This window comes from Dryobates pubescens, chromosome 17 (genome assembly GCF_014839835.1).
Source record: "Dryobates pubescens isolate bDryPub1 chromosome 17, bDryPub1.pri, whole genome shotgun sequence".
NCBI lineage: Eukaryota > Metazoa > Chordata > Aves > Piciformes > Picidae > Dryobates > Dryobates pubescens.
In genome coordinates this window covers 4,148,515-4,169,015 of record NC_071628.1, presented here as the reverse complement: position 1 = coordinate 4,169,015, position 20,501 = coordinate 4,148,515, and the positions used below count along the sequence as shown (strand labels likewise).

Below are 20,501 nucleotides of genomic sequence, written 5' to 3'. Positions count from 1 at the left end.
TTTTTGGAGGCATCAACATGCACTGTACAAGAGACTCAAACACAAGCAACTAGGATGGGTTAGAATGGGTCAAACCCCCCCCCCCAAAACATTCATAATTTAAAAAATATTTTTATCAAACATGATACTTAGGTGCTTCCAAGTGTTCCATATGATCCAGGAAAGTAGGAAAACAGACTGGATGTGAGGAAGAGATTCTTCACCATGAGAGTGGTGAAGCCCTGGAATGGGTTGTCCAGGGAGGTGGTTGAGGCCCCAGCCCTGGAGGTGCTTAAGACCAGGCTCGATGAGGCTCTGGCCAGCCTGATGTAGTGTGAGGTGTCCCTGCCCACGGCAGGGGCTTGGAGCTAGATGATCCTTGTGGTCCCTTCCAACCCTGACTGATTCTATGATTCTATGAAAAGAAAAGAAGGTTCTTCTAGAAGAAAATTGTATGGATCATTCCCTAACTGGAATACTTTTGGTGTTGAAGGAAAGAGTTAAAGTTCTTCTGATGTAGAAATGATGACTAACCTCTTACAGTGCTTTGCACAAACACAAACTGCAGTGGGTTCAGACACTGAACTGAATTCAGGATTGCATGACCTACCCCTCAATACCAGATTAATCATCTGACAACAGGCTTCAAAATAATTAATGCTAACATTGCAGTCCACTGATGAACACTGTACGGTGGGAAATCACACAAGAGAAGCTGGCTTGATCCTTCAACAGTTCTTTGTAGACAAACATATCCTAAGAGAGCAGGTGTGGGGTTTGTGCTCCTAAACCCAAGCACTTCCTAGCCCTCGGTGTTCACTGCACATCTAAAACAAAGGCAGCAAACACACAGCTCCAAACTGTGATCAGCTGTACTTGCCAAGCAGCGAGAAGTGCATTCCATGAGGGTGTTTGTTGTTAAATGCACTTCTCCATTTGTTTTCTTTTTGTAGCCTTGTCTACCAACAAAGGTACTATGCTCAGGATGTGAAACTGTAGGTCCAACACAACTCTATGTCAACTTGGGAGTCTGAACAGTAAACAAGAGAAATTTAAGGTGAATCTATGAAAGGCACTCAGGAGTGAAAACAGATGCTATCTGTTGCATTTGAAACACAAAAGCACGGCCCTGGAGTCTCCATCAAGCAGTGTTTTCTTTACAGCTAAAAACAGCATCTCAGATCAGCACAAGTGATATGGAAGGAAGACTTGTCTCTGCAGAACATCTCTGTGTGCTGCAAGCGAGTGTGACCACAGAGTCTGTAACACAACCCAAAGATGAAGCCATCGCTTTGGCTGCCTCTGACACAGCAATTTACCAAGTTGTCTTCCGCAATAAGCTGTCCAAGCTTCAACCTCCTTCATCAGCGTCACTGCTGCTAGTAAATCTGCTGCAGAGGCTAAATATGAGTATCCTAACTGGGTATCCAGCTAACTCATGCCAGAGGCCAAAACCCAGCAATTCTGGGAATTCACTTATCTGCGTTTGCTAAATTTATCCTGAAGCAGAGCCGGCCTATCACGATCACTTACCAACCACACAAGGCTCTTCAGGCTGTATGGACCTTGTAAGTCTGGGCATCCCCTCTGAATCAGGATTGCTAGGGAGGGATCATTTTCTTCTCCTATCTTACCAAAAGTTCTCAAACCTCAAATCTCTTCTCCTCATGGACCTGTTTATGTGAAGGTCATTTCCCAGGATCTCCGATTTCCAAGCAGGGTCTCAGAGACAGTGAAAAGCTTTTTCCACCACACAGACAAAGCCTCTTGTCTCTCCCTGTTCAGAGGCTGATACATACAAAACAAAGGAGAGGAGAGAGCCAGCAAATGAAAACACAAGCCTTCACAGGCATGTGGGAACACACTAGAAAGTCAGTAAAAGCTGGAGCAGACAGTGGCTGAGTAGGTGGAAGAGAGAGAAAACAAACTCTTTCCTACTCCATCACACTCACACCTGATTCCTCCATGACCCTGCTCCCAGTCTGCTCCTCTGCTGTGGCCAGAAAAAAAATTCACAGCACCTCAGCTTCTTTCAATCAATTAAACAACAGTGCTTAAAGTTCAGCAATACAGTCAGAAAACCAGACTGTTTGTGTCCTGCCATACTTCTGCAGCTAAACAGCATCCTGTGAACACACATCTTTCACCATGTCCTCTTTCAATGTTTTTCTATCATCTCTGAATTCTTCTCTAAATGCTAGTCTTGTGCCAGCACTTAGAAAGATGAAGTCAAATGTTCTTCTCTCCTGCCAGACCATAGCAAGTCATACCCTAAACCTCCTGCCTGGCACCCTGAATAGCAATCAAATGGATTTGTTGCTTGTTTGGGGGAGGAAGAATAGAAGGAGAAACATCAGCAACACCAATAAACTTTTCAGCTGCTGATTCTGCTTGGCCAGAAATAAAACTGAAAATACATATAGCATCACCTGCCCATGTGGTGCCAACCTTCTGGCCACCTGCCTGTCCCCAGCTGCATCTGGCTCATTGTGATCCCAATAAATACTGGGAGAGCTGGTGTAACCCAGGGGAGACTTAAAGAGTTCCCAGCTCATAATAATGGCAGGGTGCATACAGGAAGGAGAGGTTCAGCCTACACATTCCCTGTTGGCATACAGATGCCACAGATCTGGCACCGAAGTCACAGCAGTCAGCAATGTTTTCAGTCAGTTTGCAAAGCATCTGCAGCACATAGGGATCTTTGCCTATACAAAGACTGGATTTAATGCAACAACCCAACAGCAAACTTCATTGAAAAAGGGTGTCTTGAACTGTCATCCAGACTGGGCAAGGCACTGTAAGAAAGGCTTAAAATTAAGACCACACTCACTGCTGAACATGAACTGGATGCTTCTGAAACTAAACACAAGCTTCAAGGACTTTCTAAATGGGGGAGCAAAGAAATCAGGTACCTGGGGTGCAAAGAAATGAGGTACCAAGCAAATCCTCCTGCAGCTCTGGTTCAGGAGAGCTGAGAAATGTATTCAGTTATGAAAGTGAATGGACCAAAAAAGCTTCCTCAGTTGAGAGGCAGCAGCACAGAATGGAGGTTACAGCACAGACTTCACCAATTACTCAGGCAAAACCAGAACAATAGCAAGTGATAATCATGGACTGCAAAATGTTCATAAAGCCTTTCTGCTATCAGTGAGCTGTTCCTCATGTGTGTTAATTAAATCAGTTTAATCATGGAAACACAGACTCATACTGAATTAGAGTTTCACATACTGAGCTTCCTGGTTGTTAAGAGGAGATTTGAAGGGATAGGATAGGACAGGGTAGGATAGGGCAGGATAGGATAGGATAGGATTAACCAAGTTGGAAAAGACCTTTGAGATCATCAAGTCCAACCTATCACCCAACACCATCTAATTGACTAAACCATGGCACCAAGTGCCTCACCCAGGCTCTTCTTAAACACCTCCAGTGATGGTGACTCCACCACCTCCCTGGGCAGCACATTCCTATGGCCAATCTCTGTGAAGAACTTCTTTCTAACATCCAGCCTAAACCTCCCCTGGTGCAGCTTAAGACTGTGTCCTCTTGTTCTGGTGCTGGTTGCCTGGGAGAAGAGACCAATCCCCACCTGGCTACAACCTCCCTTCAGGCAGTTGTAGACAGCACTAAGGTCTCCCCTGAGCCTCCTCATCTCCAGGCTAAGCAACCGCAGCTGCTTCATAAAGAGCAATCCCAGAGCTGTGTAGAAGTGCTTAAAAGCAATAAGCAAGGAGAGAAAACAGAGACATTAAGATTAATATTGAAGAACTCAGAGTCTGTTACAACTCTGAAACTTCTCTTTGAAGGCATTAGTAAAATGCAAGCTTTTTTTTAATGGGTTCTAAGTTTCTCTTACTCCCTTTTTTTTTCAGGGGAGATAAATAGCTGTCAGCTGTGAAGGAACTCCAAGCACTTAGCTTCACAGGAGAAAAACAAAACAAAACAAGCACAATTCTTTGGGGTTAGTAGACAGAACTGCTCTGCAGAAATGAAATTAGAAATAAAATCAGTGCTTGTATGTTTTACAAAGCAGCACTTCCAACTTCCCTGAGATTCTGCACGCTCGCTGTCTCTTGGAGCCATTTTCCTCGCCTGACTTGCAGAGCACTGGAGAACATGGAGCTGGCAGGCAGATTGTGTTACCACACCAAACTGCATTTGAAAGCATCAACTACTGCAGACTGCAGCTGTCCTACTGCAGAGGCCAAGTTACTCAGACAGCGCATCCTACCTCCGCTTAATAAACTCTGCTGCCTCTTTACAGCCGGCCCTCCTCTGAGAAGGAGCCCAGCGTTGACAATGCCAGGCAGCCAGCACTGCCCACTTTGCACACAGGGAACTAACAGGCTTCAACCAAGGACCCTTTGCTTTGGAATTCACTTCTAGTAGACTCAGAAACTGTTGAAATGCAGTTTCCAAAGCTTTTTCATGCAAGTAAGCTGCATTTTAATTTCTATGTAAGAAAACCCAGCCAACTGCTAACCAAGCTGCTAGCAAGCAAACAAGAATGTTCCTAGAAAAAAATGAATAAAAATCCATATATATTTCCCCATCCCTGCTCAAAGAAATCTCCTGCCCTTCTGCACAGTCCTATTCCATTTACACAGCAGAACAAAGTTTACTGTGCAGTTTTAGCCTCAAAGATAAAACAAACACCCTCAGGAATGATGCACGACCCATGAACAAGCACTGCTATCTGCATCCTGCTCCCCTTCTTCAGCAGCCTCCTCAGTTTGGCCCTGAAAGCAGCAGCCCATGCACCTTTCCTGCTAGAGGATCATAGCATGGCTTAGGTTGGAAGGGACTTCAGAGATCATCTACTCCAACCTCCCCACCATGGGCAGGGATGCCTCTCAGCTAGACCTGGCTGCTCAAGGCCTCATCCAACACCAGGCAGGAGGCACCAATAACTTCCCTGGGCAGCCTATTTCAGATTCTCACCACCCTTGTGCTGAAGAACTTCTTCCTAAGATCCAGTCTAACCCTGGTCTTCCTCAGCTTCAAACCATTCCCCCTTGTCTCTAGACACCCTGATGAGAAGTCCCTCTGCAACCTTCCTGTAGGTTCTCTTTAGGTACTGAAAGTCAGCTCTGAGGTCCCCTTGGAGTCTTCTCCTCTCCAGGCTATACAATCCCAGCTCCCTCAGCCTATCCTCATAGCAGAGATGCTCCAGCCATTGGATCATCTTTGTGGCCTCCTCTGGACTCATTCCAACAGCTCTGTGTCCTTCTTTATGCTGGGGACACCCGAACGGGACACAGTATTCAAGGCGGGGTCTCAGCAGAGTCAAGGGGCAGAATTCCCTCTCTTGCCCTGCTGCCCACACTCCTCTGGATGCAGCCCAGCACACAGCTGCCTTCTGTGCTGCATGAGGGTACTGCTGGCCCCTGGTGAGCTCCTCAGCAAACAACACCCCCAAGTCTCTGTCTTCAGAGCTACTCTCAAGCCACTCTGCACCCAGCCTGGATTTGTGCCTGGGATTGGCTCAGATGCAGGACTTTGGACTCCGACTTGTTGAACCTCATGCAGTCAGCATGCAAGAGCCAGAGCACAAGCTCAACACTACAGAAAGGAATCTTCAAGGGCTGCACAATTTAAGCTGGAAGCACCTTTCTTTTTCCTTGTAATTTCCACACACACACACCCCCCCACCATGAAGAACTGCAACAGCTGAAAAGGGAAAGCTCATGCAATAAACAGAAATTCAAAATGTCACCAGTGTAATTAGGTTTCGAGAAAAATATTTACACTGCAGCTGAATCAAGCTGCTTTTGCAGCCAAAGCCTGGCAAAGCTGCAACAAGGGAGAAGGTTGGGGTTTGGGTTTTTTGTCTGCTTTTTAATGGCTGTATCCTAATTACAGGAAAATTTCACCCTTTTCCAGGGCCGGCTGGGAGAATCATTGTAAAATGCAGGGTCCCACAAATTAGCAAGCAAGCGAACAATGAAATCCCCCCCCAAGGATAATGCATCACAAAACACGCTGCATTCACTTATCTGGCAAAGTGCAGCTTAATTACTTGTAAAAATAATGACTCCTTTGTGCAGCCTCTCTCTAACATGCGTTGCTGCTCTGTGTTTTGCTGAGTGGTGCAAGCTGAGTGCCAAATTTTGTGCATGTATTATACAGCATGCGCAGAAGCAGAGGGCAGAAAAGAGGCTGGACAGGACCCATTGTGTTTTGACAGCATATGAATGACAGATCCTCTGTCTTAATGGAATTTGCCTGCTTTTCTGCATTTTGAAACTCAATATTCATCCTCTTAACAGGGATTTTCAAGCCTCGATCCCATCTCGTTGTAGAAAATGCTGTGCACAATAAAAGTCTCTGCCGGGGAATCAGGCTGTGCCTGTTTTGAAGCTGTCACCCTCCCAAGGGGACAGGCTGAGGCAGTCCCCATGTCACAAGGTGCTCCACCACCCATTGAGAAAGGGGTCCATGACTTGCAGCATCCAAAGATTTCTGTTGGCAGGGCTTCATGGAGATGGCAGGGATTTCAGAGTCATGGGGTATGTGGTACAGCCCTCAGATACATTTCCAACCAGAAGTCCAAGAGGACAACTAACCATAATGGACAGTTTAAGGACATACAAAGAAGAAGAGAAGCTGAGGCCTTGGTGGTAACATTACTAAGGTTGCTAGTGCCTTATTTTCAAAGATGAACTGTGAAGGTCATCAGAGAAATCCCTTGGAAAATAGCAGCAGCATCCATTAGAGGGAATGGAACAGGGCAAAGCTGTGTAATCCAAGTACTCTTTTTTCTTTCCACTGTGCAAGAATTGCCATTCCAGTATTGGACCCAGTTGTGAAATCCTGCACCAAATACATGAATAGCTGCTGTAATAGTTCTGTTTACTTCCCCTTTTTCCAAGTTACCATCTCTACTCATATTCAGATTACAAAATTTGCTGGGAGCCCTACAATCAAGTTTTGGCTAACTTCACCTTTCTACAACAAACCTTTGGACAATTTAAGCTTCTTGACAGCATATAAAGTCTGCTAACGTGGTTACTCTCATTTTGGAGAACTTTGCTGCTGTTATAGGATGAAGTTGCACTCCCCAGCTTTACAAGCTAGCCTGCAAGAGTTGTGTCTTTTCCGTGTAGCTGCTGAAATCATCAGAGACAAAAGTGACACTGTTGTCATCTCTGTATTAATCACAACCAAGGATGTTAGGTATTAGGTTGGAGTTGATGATCTCTGAGGTATTTTCCGACCTGGTTGATTCTTTGATTCTATGATTCTGTGGCAGAAGAAAAGGTTAGAGTGCAGCTCCTGTCCTATGCTGCACCTTCCTTAACCATAGCATTGGGTCACTCAGCATAAACCCCAAGCACCTGAAAACTCCATTCAGAAAAAGAAAGTTAATAACAAAGCCTAAGAGAGCCAAGATTCAGATTAACACACATGCAGGCTGAATCTTTCCTCCTTCACAACCACCCACCTCAGGACTTATTTACACTCTTTGTCTTTATTAACCTCAGCTTTTGAAACCTGATGCTCCAAATATTTGCTATTCAACAACAACTTGTCATCTTCTGAAGGGTTCCAGGTAAAGCATTGCAGCAAATGCTCATGCCACTAGTTATTTGCTGTGAGCTTGTAAGATTTGTCTGCTCCTCACAACCACTCAATAGAGAACAGTTTCTGTTGTTTAATACTTGCATTCTTACCTCTTGTTTTCACCTGTGCTGGTAAGACACCTATCCTCTACAAGATGCTGCCTTATTTCAATACATTTATCATTATTTCACAGAATGGCTTAGGTTGGACAGGACATCAGAGATCATCTCCTCCAACCTCCCCACCATGAGCAGGGACATCTCTCAACTAGACTCAGCTGCTCAAGGCCTCATCCAACATTGCCTTCAACACTCCCAGGCAGGAGACAGCCCCAACCACCCTGAGCAATCTATTCCAGAGTCCCAGCACTCTTGTATTGAAGAGCTTCTTCCTAAGATCCAGTCTAACCCTGCTCTCCCTCAGCTTCAAACCGTTCCCCCTTGTTCTGTCTCCAGACCCTTCTGAAAAGTCCCTCTGCAGCCTTCCTGTAGGATCCCTTCAGGTATTTCACTTAAACTCCAAACCTACAAAGTAAGAAGACAACAGTCAACCACCACCACCTTGAAGCCCAGTAGCTCCCCTCTTTTGTGCAGTTCTGCTTGTTGGAAGAAAAGCTTTTCCATTTGTGCTTGCATAAGGTTTGTCTTAATTAGTTGACATTACAGTGACTCACTTTGGGCTTTAAGAGAGCTGGAAGCAGAACAGAAAAGGAGAACAGAATATTATTGCATTTCCCCTAAACTCCAAAGGCCTGTCCCCATTGCTGCTAACAAGAGAGGTATTTTGCTAGCAAGAAAGTCAACAATACAAAATCTGCCTTTAAGGGTAGAGCAGCTCTTAGACTCTATTCAGTGATAATGCTCAGCAAAGGCAAGAACGATACAGGGGGACCATCAAATCATCCTTACTCTGTCAAAAGCTGGTGCAGCTTCTGGTAACCTCTCTCCAAGGCCAAGCTTACAGGTGTTGCCCCTTCATTGTTGTGGATGCTGAGAGCTCCTCTTCCACCTGGCTGCTGGAGCAGAAACCAGGTCAGCCGCAGCAGGCCCAGCCTCACCGCAAAATGCATCAGAGTTTCCCGAGGGATGTTCTCTGGGGAGAAAGAAGGGGGGAAAAAAGAAATGGCAATTGGTAGGCTGTGGGTTAGGTGAATGTCATATCCCCACCTCCCAGCCACACCACACACCACTGGCATGGATCTGCCAGCCCAAACGCTGAGGAACCTGGAGCACCTGGCTGCCAATACCTGGGAGGGAGCAGTGCTTTAAAGAGAGGGACGGGCTGCAGAGGGACTGGAAGTGCTCAGGACCTTGCAGAGTGAGACTGACCACAGCCATCAATGTGGAAGTAACATCATTTCATCACCAGCCACAGCAATCACCAAGCTGCAGGACTTCCAAACAAAACCCAGCATGGACAGGTGGGTTTTCCTTCATATCCAAACCTTCTCTTCACATACCCAGGGCCAGGTTTTAGTAACAGAGAAGTTTTGTTATTTAATGAGATGCTGATTTGTCCCCTGGCATGGAAATGATCAATTACATTTGAAGCACTAATCTAAAGCAGTTATAATCCGAAATAAAACCCAACCAACCAACCAGAAACCAAACAGTTTAACTTCTTGTGCAGGAAAGAACACCCAAAACCCAGAGGGGTTTGCTTTCCTGACTTGGTTATGCCCCAGACCAGCTTCTCTCAGCTTTATACAGTAGCTCTGTCGTTCTGAGTAGCAGCAATCTGTTGCTGCTGCTTTTTACCTCTAATAACTGTGACCTTCTAATTTGGTAAAAAGTCACTCTTGAGCCTGAGCTTTCATCTCAGGAAAATATCCCCCTACTCTAAAAGCTGCATCCCCCTAGACTGATGCTCTGAAAAGCTCCCACCAGCAATGAGCTCCAGATGCACTGCTGAAATACAGCATTTGCAGATCAAAGCCTGTGAAGTTTTCTATGAAGGGTAAAAGCATTTGGGTTAAAAAAAAAACACACCACAACCTGCAAGACATAAAAATTTGTTCTTTTTATTAACAAAGGATTTCAGTATTGACTGGCAGTTACAACAACAACAACAAAGCACCAACTGTGCCTCACTAAGCTATGCCAATGAGCACACTTGGTGTAGTATCTTTAATATCGCAGAGCAATGATTTCTTGGGTTATTAATTTGGTTGCCAGCCAAGCCCAATACAGCAGGTTTAGAAAAAAAAGATAATAAAATGTAAGTACATGATGGCTTGAGGATTTAATGAACTATTTTTTTCCCCCAGTAAGGGTGCCTCAAGAGAAATCACTTCTTCAAAGTGCTGCTGTTTTTCTAGGTTACTTGCTTTCTTAAGAGACATTGTTAAGACCTCTGCTGAAAAACAAAGCAAAAATGGGCAGTTCTCCCCTGTCTGACACAAATTTTCCCAACTTTTTGGATCAGTTCCTGAAGAACTACTCTGTATTCAAGGACCAAAAGCTTTCTGGCACCATCTCTCTTCCGAATGACTCCAAATTAGGTCTCTGGGCTACAAACCAACCCTCTCCCCCTAACTTCCTCTTGATTACCGTAAAGCAAAACCATGCTGTCCTGAATACATGAGCATGTCTGAATGAAGGTTCCAGCTGATTAGAGAAAAAGGGAATAGCTGAGCTCAGTCAGAGACAAATTCTCAGCCTGTGAGAGAGCAGTGACAAGGATTTTGGTATTAAGTACTACGGAGTGTAATGCTTTAGAAATAAGCAACGTAACAAGGTGCTTAACTCATGGCTGTCACAGTCTTGGATTTACCAATGAAAAACAACATAACCATACAGACAGGCATAAAGGAAAAGCTACTGATGAGGCTGGAGGAAGTGTTGGTATGTGTGGGACTTACCCAGAGTGAAAGCAGATGCTCAGGGCTTCACTCAATGAACTTACACAACACTCCTACGCTACCTGTACTACCGCACCAGCAGAGCCGGCTCGCAGAGCTGAAGCTCTACATCTCTTCCTACTGACATGCACACAAGCACTCCTGCTGGAGCAAATGATGGCTGCCTGAATAAAGCAGGTGTGGCACTGGCCTGACCATGTCTATTCTAGCCCAGGATTTTCTTGCTGTACCTGCTTTATTGAAAGGAAACATCCTCTTGCTAACTGAGATGGATGTCCTTGCATCAAAATTGAGCAGCACAGACCCAAAAAGACAAGCATGGATCCCTGGGCCAAAATGCTTCCTGCATTTGAGAGCCCCACAATTAGGTAGAAGCATCTTCTACTCACCAACTCATGGTTCACCAAGACCATGGAATCACATGGGTTGGAAGGGACCTCCAAAGGTCATCTAGTCCCAACCCCGCTGCAGTCAGCAGGGACATCCTCCACTAGATCAGGTCACCCAGAGCCCTGTCGAGCCTGACCTTGAATATCTGCAGGGATAGGGCCTCAACCACCTCTCTGGGCAACCTGTACCACTGCTCAGCCACCCTCATTGTAAAGATGTAGGCAAATACTCATCCTGTCCCTCATCCAGGTGGGTGCCCCTCTGTCTCCTATTTCCCTAGATGAAATTCCCCCTCCCAGTTGTCCCAAACGCCCATCTGATGTCATCTGCTCCTATGACTTGCAACTTCTGAAAATCCCACCTTTTCCCCATTCTTTTGAAGCAATCTTATCATCCAGTTAGTGGACACAATAGCTCCAGAGTTTGGATGGGGTTGTCCACAAGCACAAACCATACTGAATGTGGCCCTGCCCCAATGCCTGCGAGCAAGGAGGACGTGCAGAGGAGATCTGTACAAGAAGACATGGCGTGTTGCCATCCAGAGCACATTAAACACACCAATTTACTATCCAGGCCTCTTTGGAAAGATCTGCCTAGCATACAAACTGGCACAAGGCCATCCTAACAGATGGGCACAGATGATGGCAGCAAAGAGACAAGCACTGTACGTACAACAACTGCAGGGGCCCCAGGCAACGGCTTTTGGAAGTTTTGGGGGTGTGCAAGACTTGCAGAGCTCCAGTGAAAAGGCGTGTGCCATCTGTGGGAGGGATTAACCACTAATGCATAATGAAAAATACATCTGTTGGTGGATGCTGTTGCTCAAAATAAGATGAAAGCTGGTCTGCACCACGTACAGCAGTGCTGCTGGATGGACAGATCCCTCCAGTCCTGCTGCCTTTGAAGGGATGAAGCTTTTAACTCAAAACATTGGAAACCCAGCGCAAGATACATGTCCCTGACACAGAGTAACAAAAGCTTTAACACGGAACAGCCAGAGCTGCTTCTCCTACCCTCTATCAAGCATGAGCTCCTCATCTTAAAATGTCTGTCCTTTCAATGTCAACTAAAAAGCTTCTTCTAATTAGGAAATTGTGGGAATACAAGACACACGATACTGGGAAGGCCAAGTTGTTTTGTTCCTCTCTCATTTCCTAGTAATAGGCAAGAGTTGAAACATATGATTATTGTCCCATAATGGCAGGGGACTCTAATCCAGCTGGCAAAGCAGAAGACTTCAGCTATATTATTTTTATGTGCTTCTTTTGCAGCTGTGACACACAAGCAGACAGTTTATCTGGGTAACTAAGGATTACATTTCCACAGAGTACTGTCAAATGTGCTTTGCTGATAGCAAAGGATTAGAGTTTAAGGTGCCATTAGCACAAAGCAAATAAGGATTGAAGTGGGGGGGGGGGGGGGTGGAATAAATAAAAGTTTGGGTGTGACACACGTGAGAACACAAAAACTCTCTTCAGATGAAGCAATCCACAGAGAACTGCTCAGTCTCTCCAACTGCTCTGTGTCCTCCCTGCCCTGAGATATGTCATATGTGTCTGCAGCATAAGAAGGACACAGAGCTGCTGGAAAGAGTCCACAGGAGGGCCACAAAGAAAATCCAAGGACTGGAACACCTCTGCTATGAGGACAGGCTGAGGGAGATGGGGTTGTTCAGCCTGGAGCTTAGAGCTGCCTTCCAGTACCTGAAGGGATCCTACAGAGAGGCTGGTAAGGGACTTCTCAGAAGAGTGTCAAGCAGTAGGACAAGAGGGAATGGTCTGAAGCTGAGGGAGAGCTGGATGAGACTGGATCAGAGGAAGAAGTTCTTCAATATGAGGGTGGTGAGACTCTGGAATAGGCTGCCCAGGAAGGTTGTGGAGGCCTCCTCCCTGGGGTTGTTCAAGGCCAGGTTGGATGAGCCCTTGAGCAGCCTTTATTTTCTGCTCTGTGAGATTAGTGCTCTGATTATTTTCTTCAGACATTCTCCCTTTCTGTAAAGAAAAACCAAACCAAATAAAATGATCTCTAATCACAATGACAATCTTGCTGTGCTGTACACTGAAATCCCACTGGTTTCACACACCAAGTTACTAAACTTGTAATCCTGACCCTCTCAATCTCAAACCAAGGCAAAGCATTTCGCTGCCTACTCACTTCCTACCTGGTGAGCTCTCAGGTGTAATTTCCCATGCAATATTTACTGCATGTGGATGTTTACTCTGCAGCATTTCTGGGAAGCTGCACATACTCAAGACGTCAGTAACTGTGTGCCTGAAGTTAAGGGGCTGATAAGTCTTTTATCTAACGAGAAGGTCTCCTAGTTATCTGCCTGTAAACGGTGGCTATCTTCAGCTCATCAAAGGGACTGCTTCTCCTTAAGCTCCCAAGGGAATGGCTTCATCTGTGGTTGATCACTGCAATCCTCTGCCAGCCAGCTCCTGGAAGCTCACAGCACTGAAATTGTAACCATAGGTCTGGGTTTCACTGTTTGCTTGTAAGGAACCAAAATGAAAAGACTGTTTCCTCAAAGCTTTTGCCAGAATATTATTCAAAAGGAATTCTGAAAGTGATCTGTTTACTCCTGATAATTCAATGAAGGATTAACCTAAGTTTTCCCCTCCTTTTATTGCTGCTTTTTTATCCCCAGTACAACACAAACAAGCCAAAATCACTGCTCAGACCTCTAAATCTTCTGTCCTGGTTTTCCTAGTTAGCTTTTTTTCTCTTCAGTCATTTAAAACAGAAACCCCCAGTGTTAGGTTTACATTGCATGCATCCTCAGAATACATCTTCAATTTTGCTGTCTTGATATAAAGGGTAACAATCTGTTCCATTTAAGCAACCATCTTTAAATGCCACTGAGAACAGTAAATAACCCTGCTTTTGACAGCAGTAACAACTGTGTTCTTCAGAAGGTTACAGAGCACTGGTAATAATTAAGAAGGACATGATTATACAGCACCTGAAAGTAATGCTGTGTTTAGAATGCCATGGTAACAGGAGTAATCCTTAATTATGGGTATTTGGAAATTGCAGATGCCATCGAGTTCACACAGATAGATAATTAAGAGCAAGGTCCAGGAATTGCTCACTGCAGAGGGACAGCGTATGCTGGAAGAGCAGCACAGTCCTCGGGACACAACTGCCCCAGGGCAGCAGCAATGAGGACAGCAGCTGTGCAGGGAAGTCAGGACACTCGCCCAAGGGGCTTCAGACACTCTTGACCTGCAATGTAAACCCCTTCCCTACCCACACACCCTGCCCTGCCCCTGCAACTCAAGGACAGGCAGCTGCACCAGCTGAGCAGCACCATGCACAGCTCTGCTTCCTCCACCTCCTTTGGCCTCAGCACATGCCAGGCTTTCTTTTGCTATCATCTAACCACATGCTTGAGTATCTTCTGCTTGCCTCAGCAAGAGAGGATGGAGGAGCCAAATGACCTCTAAGATCAGCAAACTTCGGTGCTCCTATCCCACTAAGTGGGATCTAGAAGATACTTTACTCTTCCCAAAACCCATTTACCTGGGACCTCTCTAACCTATTTTGTATCTGTGGGTAAAGAGATACTTAAGGCAAGTCTTTCTGGGGTCCTTTTCTCTAAAGGAAGGATTAAAAGCCAAGACTTCTTTTCTGAGGTCATCTACAAATAGCAGTAGTAGACTGCAGCTCAAGAGTCCTACACAGCAGATGGGTTCAGGGAGGAGGAGAAAACTGAGACAGAGAGTGGGAAGGCAACTTAGAAGTCAGATGCAAAACATCTTAAGAACAAACCAGGCACCAAAATTATGGTCACTGTTATAGGAAAACAGATCAAATCCCCACAGGTCTCTCCTCTGCTCTACAGTCAGGTGTTAATTGACTGTGCTACCTCTCCACAGGAACATAATGTTGATCAAAACACCCTGAAACCTATGTGTAGCTTTTGAGAGTGGCTGTCATGAGGAAGAGCTTGAGAAAATAGTTCATACATACATAAAAAAGGGGAAAATACTCCATAAAGCAATTGTTACCTAGACACCTTAAAGCCAAACCAAGATCACATCAGAAGGGCAAAGAATCAGGAGTCTGGCCACCTTTCCACAGAAGATGAAGCAGGGAACAAGACAAGAGCATTGATAAATGGTTTAAGAGAGAGGAGTCAGTCTGGAGAAGAGAAGGCTCCAAGAAGACCTAATTATGTCCTTCCAGTATCTGAAGGGGGCTACAAGAAAGCTGGGGAGGGACTTTTAGGGTGTCAGGGAGTGATAGGAGTGGGGGGAATGGAAAAAACTAGAAGTGACTAGATTCATACTGGATGTCAGGAAGAAGTTCTTCCCCATAAGGGTGATAAGACACTGGCACAGGTTGCCCATGGAAGTGGTGGAAGCCTCATGCCTGGAGGTGTTTAAGGCCAGGCTGGATGTAGCTGTGAGCAACCTGCTGTAGTGTGAGGTGTCCCTGCCCATGGCAGGGGGGTTGGAACTAGATGATCCTTGAGGTCCCTTCCAACCCTAACAATTCTATGATTCTGTTATGTGAACCTGCTTTCCCCATCAGGGATTCATGGTGCCCAGCCATGGCTTCTCCATGGCTGCCCACGCTGGGCACTATGCTCCATAGCACTGGCTGCTGAACAAAAAGCTCATCCTCAAAGCCTCAATCCTACAAAAACAAGGTCCAGTGTTAAATTCAGCACAAAGGGTTCATTCAAAGCTTCCTGAGGTCCAGATGAATCCATTTATTTGTCCAGTGGATTTGGGGTGAAGAAATAAGAACTTGTGACCACGAAACACTTCAGCCTTTCACATTGTACCACAGCAACAAAAAATTAGTAACTATTTGGGTTTGAGTAAGTTAACCAAATCCTTAAAATAATTTTACTGTGGGAATTAACCCATGTCATTCAGTGCACTCACTCTTTGGACAACTTCTTATGAAGCAATAAAACCTTTTGTTTTTTCCAGGCCAAATGGGGAAAAAGAGAATACTGCAGTATTCTCCCCACTTAGTATTCTCCCCACTTAGTGGGGTTTTGAAAATGCTCTGATGACAATACAGGAAGAAATGTTCACTTTCTTTGCAGCTTGTTTTAACAGCAATGGTGCCTAAAAAAGATAACAAAGGAGTAAATGTGAAGACTGCCTACTGTGCAAGAGACCAAGATTACCAGATTACTGAAACTGGACAAGCTTCTAGGCCAAGAAGCCAACTCAAGCAGGTTATCTACAGAGAAACATTAAAAAAAATGGCATTGGAATGTTTGCAAGTGTCCTCCAGCAGTTTTAAGTCATCTTGGAGGAATTTCTAACCTGCAGCTGAAAGGCCAGGCTCTTTGCAGTTTGGCTATATGAAAGTACCACACCTTTCATTTTGAGTAATGGTAAAGAACGAAGACCTTGGTTTGGTAACCAAAGCATAAGGAGATGATTCCTGCATAGCTTTGTCACAGTAGTCCTGCATTTTTCCATACTAAAAGGTCAAACCTACTGATGTGTGAGTAGTAACATCACACAACGTCAGGGGTTGGAAGAGACCTTGAGAGATCATCCAGTCCAAACCCCCTGCCAAAGCAGGATCACCTAGGGCAGGTCACACAGGAACACATCCAGGTTGGCTTTGAAAGTCTCCAGAGAAGGAGACTCTACAACCTCTCTGGGCAGCCTGTTCAGTGCTCTGTCTCCCTCACAGCAAAGAAGTTTCTCCTCATGTTGAGGTGGAACCTCCTGTGTTCTAGCTTATATCCATTACTCCTTGTCCTGTTACCGGGTGCCACTGAAAAGAGCCTGGCCCCTTCCTCTTGATGCCCACCCCTCAGATATTTATGGACAATGATCAAATCCCCTCTCAGCCTTCTCTTCTCCAGACTAAACAGCCCCAGGGCTCTCAGTCTTTCTTCACAGGAGAAGGGATGAATACAAACTGCTGAAGATCATCATTTCAGTGATGCAGCCACCAGTCTGCTGGTGCCTAGGAGCACACAGTGTGTTTCATTCTCCTTGGTATGTGCACCTTAACCACAGACTTTGCACTGCACAAACCTACTGACACAAAAGATTAGTTAAACAGCCTCAGCACATGGAGCTAGGTGTTGTGTTTAGCAACTTCTCTGCCCTCTGAGGTGAGTGACAGCAATGAACTCCCTGCCCTCTGCTCAAAAATTGCTCAGGGATGGGTGCAGGCACAAACAAGGAAAAGCCTCCTCAGAGAGTGATCTCTATTCAAGTAGCAGCATAGAATTGTGTGGATCTTCCACCCAGCTTCTGCCTGCAGAAAGGCCATTGCTTCCTGGTTTTGTAAGAGCTAGGCTCCTACTTCAGGCCCTACAAAAACTGACTTTTCAACTTGCTTGACCAGCAGCTCCCAATCAAGCTGCAGCAGCCGGGGAGCTGGCTGAGGCTCCCGGTTCGCTCCGGCGTTCACAGGTTTAGCGAAACAGCAGCGTTTTGTTTCCAGCCCACAAGAGCCCATAGAGACGTGCCAGCTCAGAGGCAGCACTAAAAATCTTTCAAGACGGGATCTGACATTTTCTTTTTGTTCCCATTTCTATCACATTTTCTCCTTCCAGAAGGTTATTTGAAGTATCCGGAGCTAACATTTAGCAAAACGTGCAATATGAATCGGAATAGCTGTTTGTAGGCAGTGACACAAGGCAGGACAAAGTGTGACTGCAGGGACACTGGCCAGGACATGGAAATGTTCAAAGGCTTCCACAGCTTCAATCTTTGCTGTGCTTTTCTCCCCTACCCCCAAATCTAACCCACGAGCACCAGTACAGGGGGTTCTGCATTTCAGCGCAGAAGTTTTTCTAATCTGAATCAGGAACATCTCTTCCATTTCACCCTAGCAAAACAGATTTTGTGACCAAAAGGGTGCTTGAGTGTGCAAATGCTTGAGGCTGCCCATCAGACAAATGCCAGCCCCACAAATCCCCTACAGGTGATTATCTCACTGCAAAAAATTAACAGCTCTATCTGCCTCTAGCAAAAAAAAAGCTGATCAGAGGATAAGAGACAGACCAAAAACCCAAGAAACTGCCCTTTTCCAGTTATGACTCACAGCAAGGACACATTTTATAGCACCAATATTCCTGGATGCCAGTTGTATGTAGTGCCATTATTTTTATTCCCTTTTGTCTACAGAAACCTCAGCACAAGATGCCACAGTGCTCAGCACTACAGAGCTCCCCCTTCTCGCTGCGGACGCAACAGATGCCCTACAGGTCCATTAGCATTCAGTGCCCCACGCAGTCACAACTTCCAGGCACGCAAGCACATGCTGAGCAAATCAGTGTAAAACTAATGGCCTGATTTCCCTAAGTGCTGCTTTTCCAAAGAATAATCAAAGTCAAAAAGAGAAAACAGACCTCAGCCTTCCTGCAAAACCAGCAGCAATTCAGAGCTTCACAGCTTTTAACTGAAGATCACTTGGATTGTATTTTTATCACCTAAACCAGAAATCCCTACATTATCACAACTCTTTTTTTCTCACATCCAGAAAGCAACATCAGTGTCTTCCACGGAGAAAAAAAAAAGAGTACCAAGTGTTTATCTCTTTGTAAACATGTGACAGCATCTGAATGTCTCTCTGGAAACCACTGAGCACGACCAGATCTTTTAATGTCTGCTAACAGCTTGAATTACCTGTGGATTGTCTGCCTGTCTGTGCACCTCACCAAAGCAGTCAGCAAGTTGGTGAAGAACAAAGCAGGAAAATCAGAACAGAGTTTGCTGTGCCACATCCCATTCCTATTCGAGTGTGTTGCATCCCACAAAAGAGAACAGATGCCTCCAAGCCACATTCCTCAAGAGAAACCCTGAAAATTCACAGCAAGGATTTGTACACACTGGAACTAACCCCCCTCGCCCCCCCACCCCCCCCCCCCCCAAGTCTCTCAACATGCTTCCTTAAGCTGCCTTGTGACACAAGAGAAAAGCTGAATTCCACAGACACAGATCTGCCACAGCATCCCAAACACCTCGGACCTTCTGCTTCAGCAGTCAGCATAGACTTCAGGACAGCCTTGGGGTTTATTTGTAAGTTCTCACTAACTCTCACTGCTGCAGTTAAGGGTCAGGCTTTCCCACCTTTACCTTCTTTTACTTGCAAAATTGGAGACTGCCTGTGTTCACCTAGCTGCTGTGCCACCAGGCATGGGAAACAAATCCTCAAGGGTTGAGCCCCAACTTCTCCAAAAAAAATACACTGATTTTACACATTCCAGTCACTTTGCATCTGTGCTACGGAATGAACCTTTGCTGAAAGTGCCAAGGGTGACAGTCCCAGGAGCATCAGACCTTCTACAGCCAGGTTTCCTTCAGGAAATGAACCTTTACCGAAAGTGCCAGGTTTGTGGTACAAGGATGACAGTCCCAGGAGCATCAGACCTTCTACAGCCAGGTTTCCTTCAGGAAATGAACCTTTACCGAAAGTGCCAGATTCATGGTACAAGGATGACAGTCCCAGGAGCATCAGACTTCCTACAGCCAGGTTTCTTTCAGGAAATCTCAGGAGCCACCACAATGCTGACACACAGAGCTTTGCATACACCCAAACAAACCCCTTCTGGGTGTATATTAACATAGTGACCATTTTCAGCAGCTTGTGCTGTTATAAAACAGAAGACACAGAGGTGCATCGGTGCCTCCAGAGGGGCAAAGCAAAGGATGCAAATTTAGTAGGGGCACACAGGTGCAGATCGTGTCCCACCTGTGAGCACAGAGGCCAACACATCTGAAGGGCCTGTGGAGGGTTCCAAAAGCAGGGAACTGCTTCTCCCAGGCTTTTTACCTCCCTCTCAACCCACAGCCCGATGCATGCCCTAGAGGTCCTCACCGGTCAGGGACTGGTCTGCTCCCAGCACATTCCATTCTGCTGGCAGCTTCAGGTGCCGAAAGGCCAAAGCCACTTTCTCATCCAAGAAGTCCACATCAGCAGCAGGTGGCCTTGACCTGTCCAGGAACCTGGTGAAATTCAGCGCCTGCTGATTGCCGGCACAGCTGGCCAGAAACTGGGCAGCATCATAGGCTTCATCCTGGACGAACTGGAAGCTCTCCTCTGCCACCACCAGAACAGGATGGCCTTCTCTAGAGGCACAAAGTGCCACCTTCACTGTCTCGCAGCAGTCATGGCCTGCAAAAATAAAACCAAGGGAAATGGTAAAGAGAGCAACCGAGGCTGATAAATCACAAGTGCACTTAGCATCTTTGCGTTAAACCAGGTAAGAACAAGTTCTGGAGAGTCACAGCTCTAAATCAAACACTGGTTTGGGAATTGGAACCTACCAGAGAAGCATTTTTAACAGACTTTAAAAGATGTGTAACTCTTCTCTGCTTGGCACAATATAAGCCAAGAAATACAAGCCACTCTTATCTGCCCAGACTATTTTCAATCAGTAAGTAAACTCGAGAGCGTTAAGTAATTCAGATGAAGATTTTGCTAATGTACCAAAGGAAGTTACAGTCTCAACCAATTTAGATGGGCAAACTTTTCTTTTCAAGCTTCACAGGACTCCAGTAACTCACCAGAACCCGAGTGCTGCAAAACTGTGCACTCCCAATGCTGTCACAACACTTGGCTTGCCCAGAAAACAGCACAAGTTCACCTAAACAAAGACCTGAAAAGCAGCAGTGCCTTGGAGAGTGCAACCTGCCCAGGCATGCCCCGCACGTGCCCTCAGATCTCAGGCTCGCTGCTGCACCTGCTTTCTGCAGCTGGGTTCACCTAACATGAAAAC

At 45.7% G+C, this 20,501-nt stretch overlaps 1 protein-coding gene across 7 annotated transcripts in view; it reads right to left on the bottom strand.

The window, feature by feature from the left end:
* AKAP13 (A-kinase anchoring protein 13) overlaps window positions 1-20,501 on the bottom strand; it is a 176,368-nt gene that overhangs the window by 125,977 nt on the left and 29,890 nt on the right. For all 7 annotated transcript variants that reach the window (XM_054169118.1, XM_054169120.1, XM_054169123.1 and 4 more), the window contains exons 3-4: window positions 19,601-19,897; window positions 8,448-8,631 (exon numbers count right to left, since the gene is read on the bottom strand). In XM_054169118.1, the coding sequence (XP_054025093.1) occupies window positions 8,448-8,631; window positions 19,601-19,897 (481 nt within the window). The remainder of the gene's footprint in view (window positions 1-8,447; window positions 8,632-19,600; window positions 19,898-20,501) is intronic.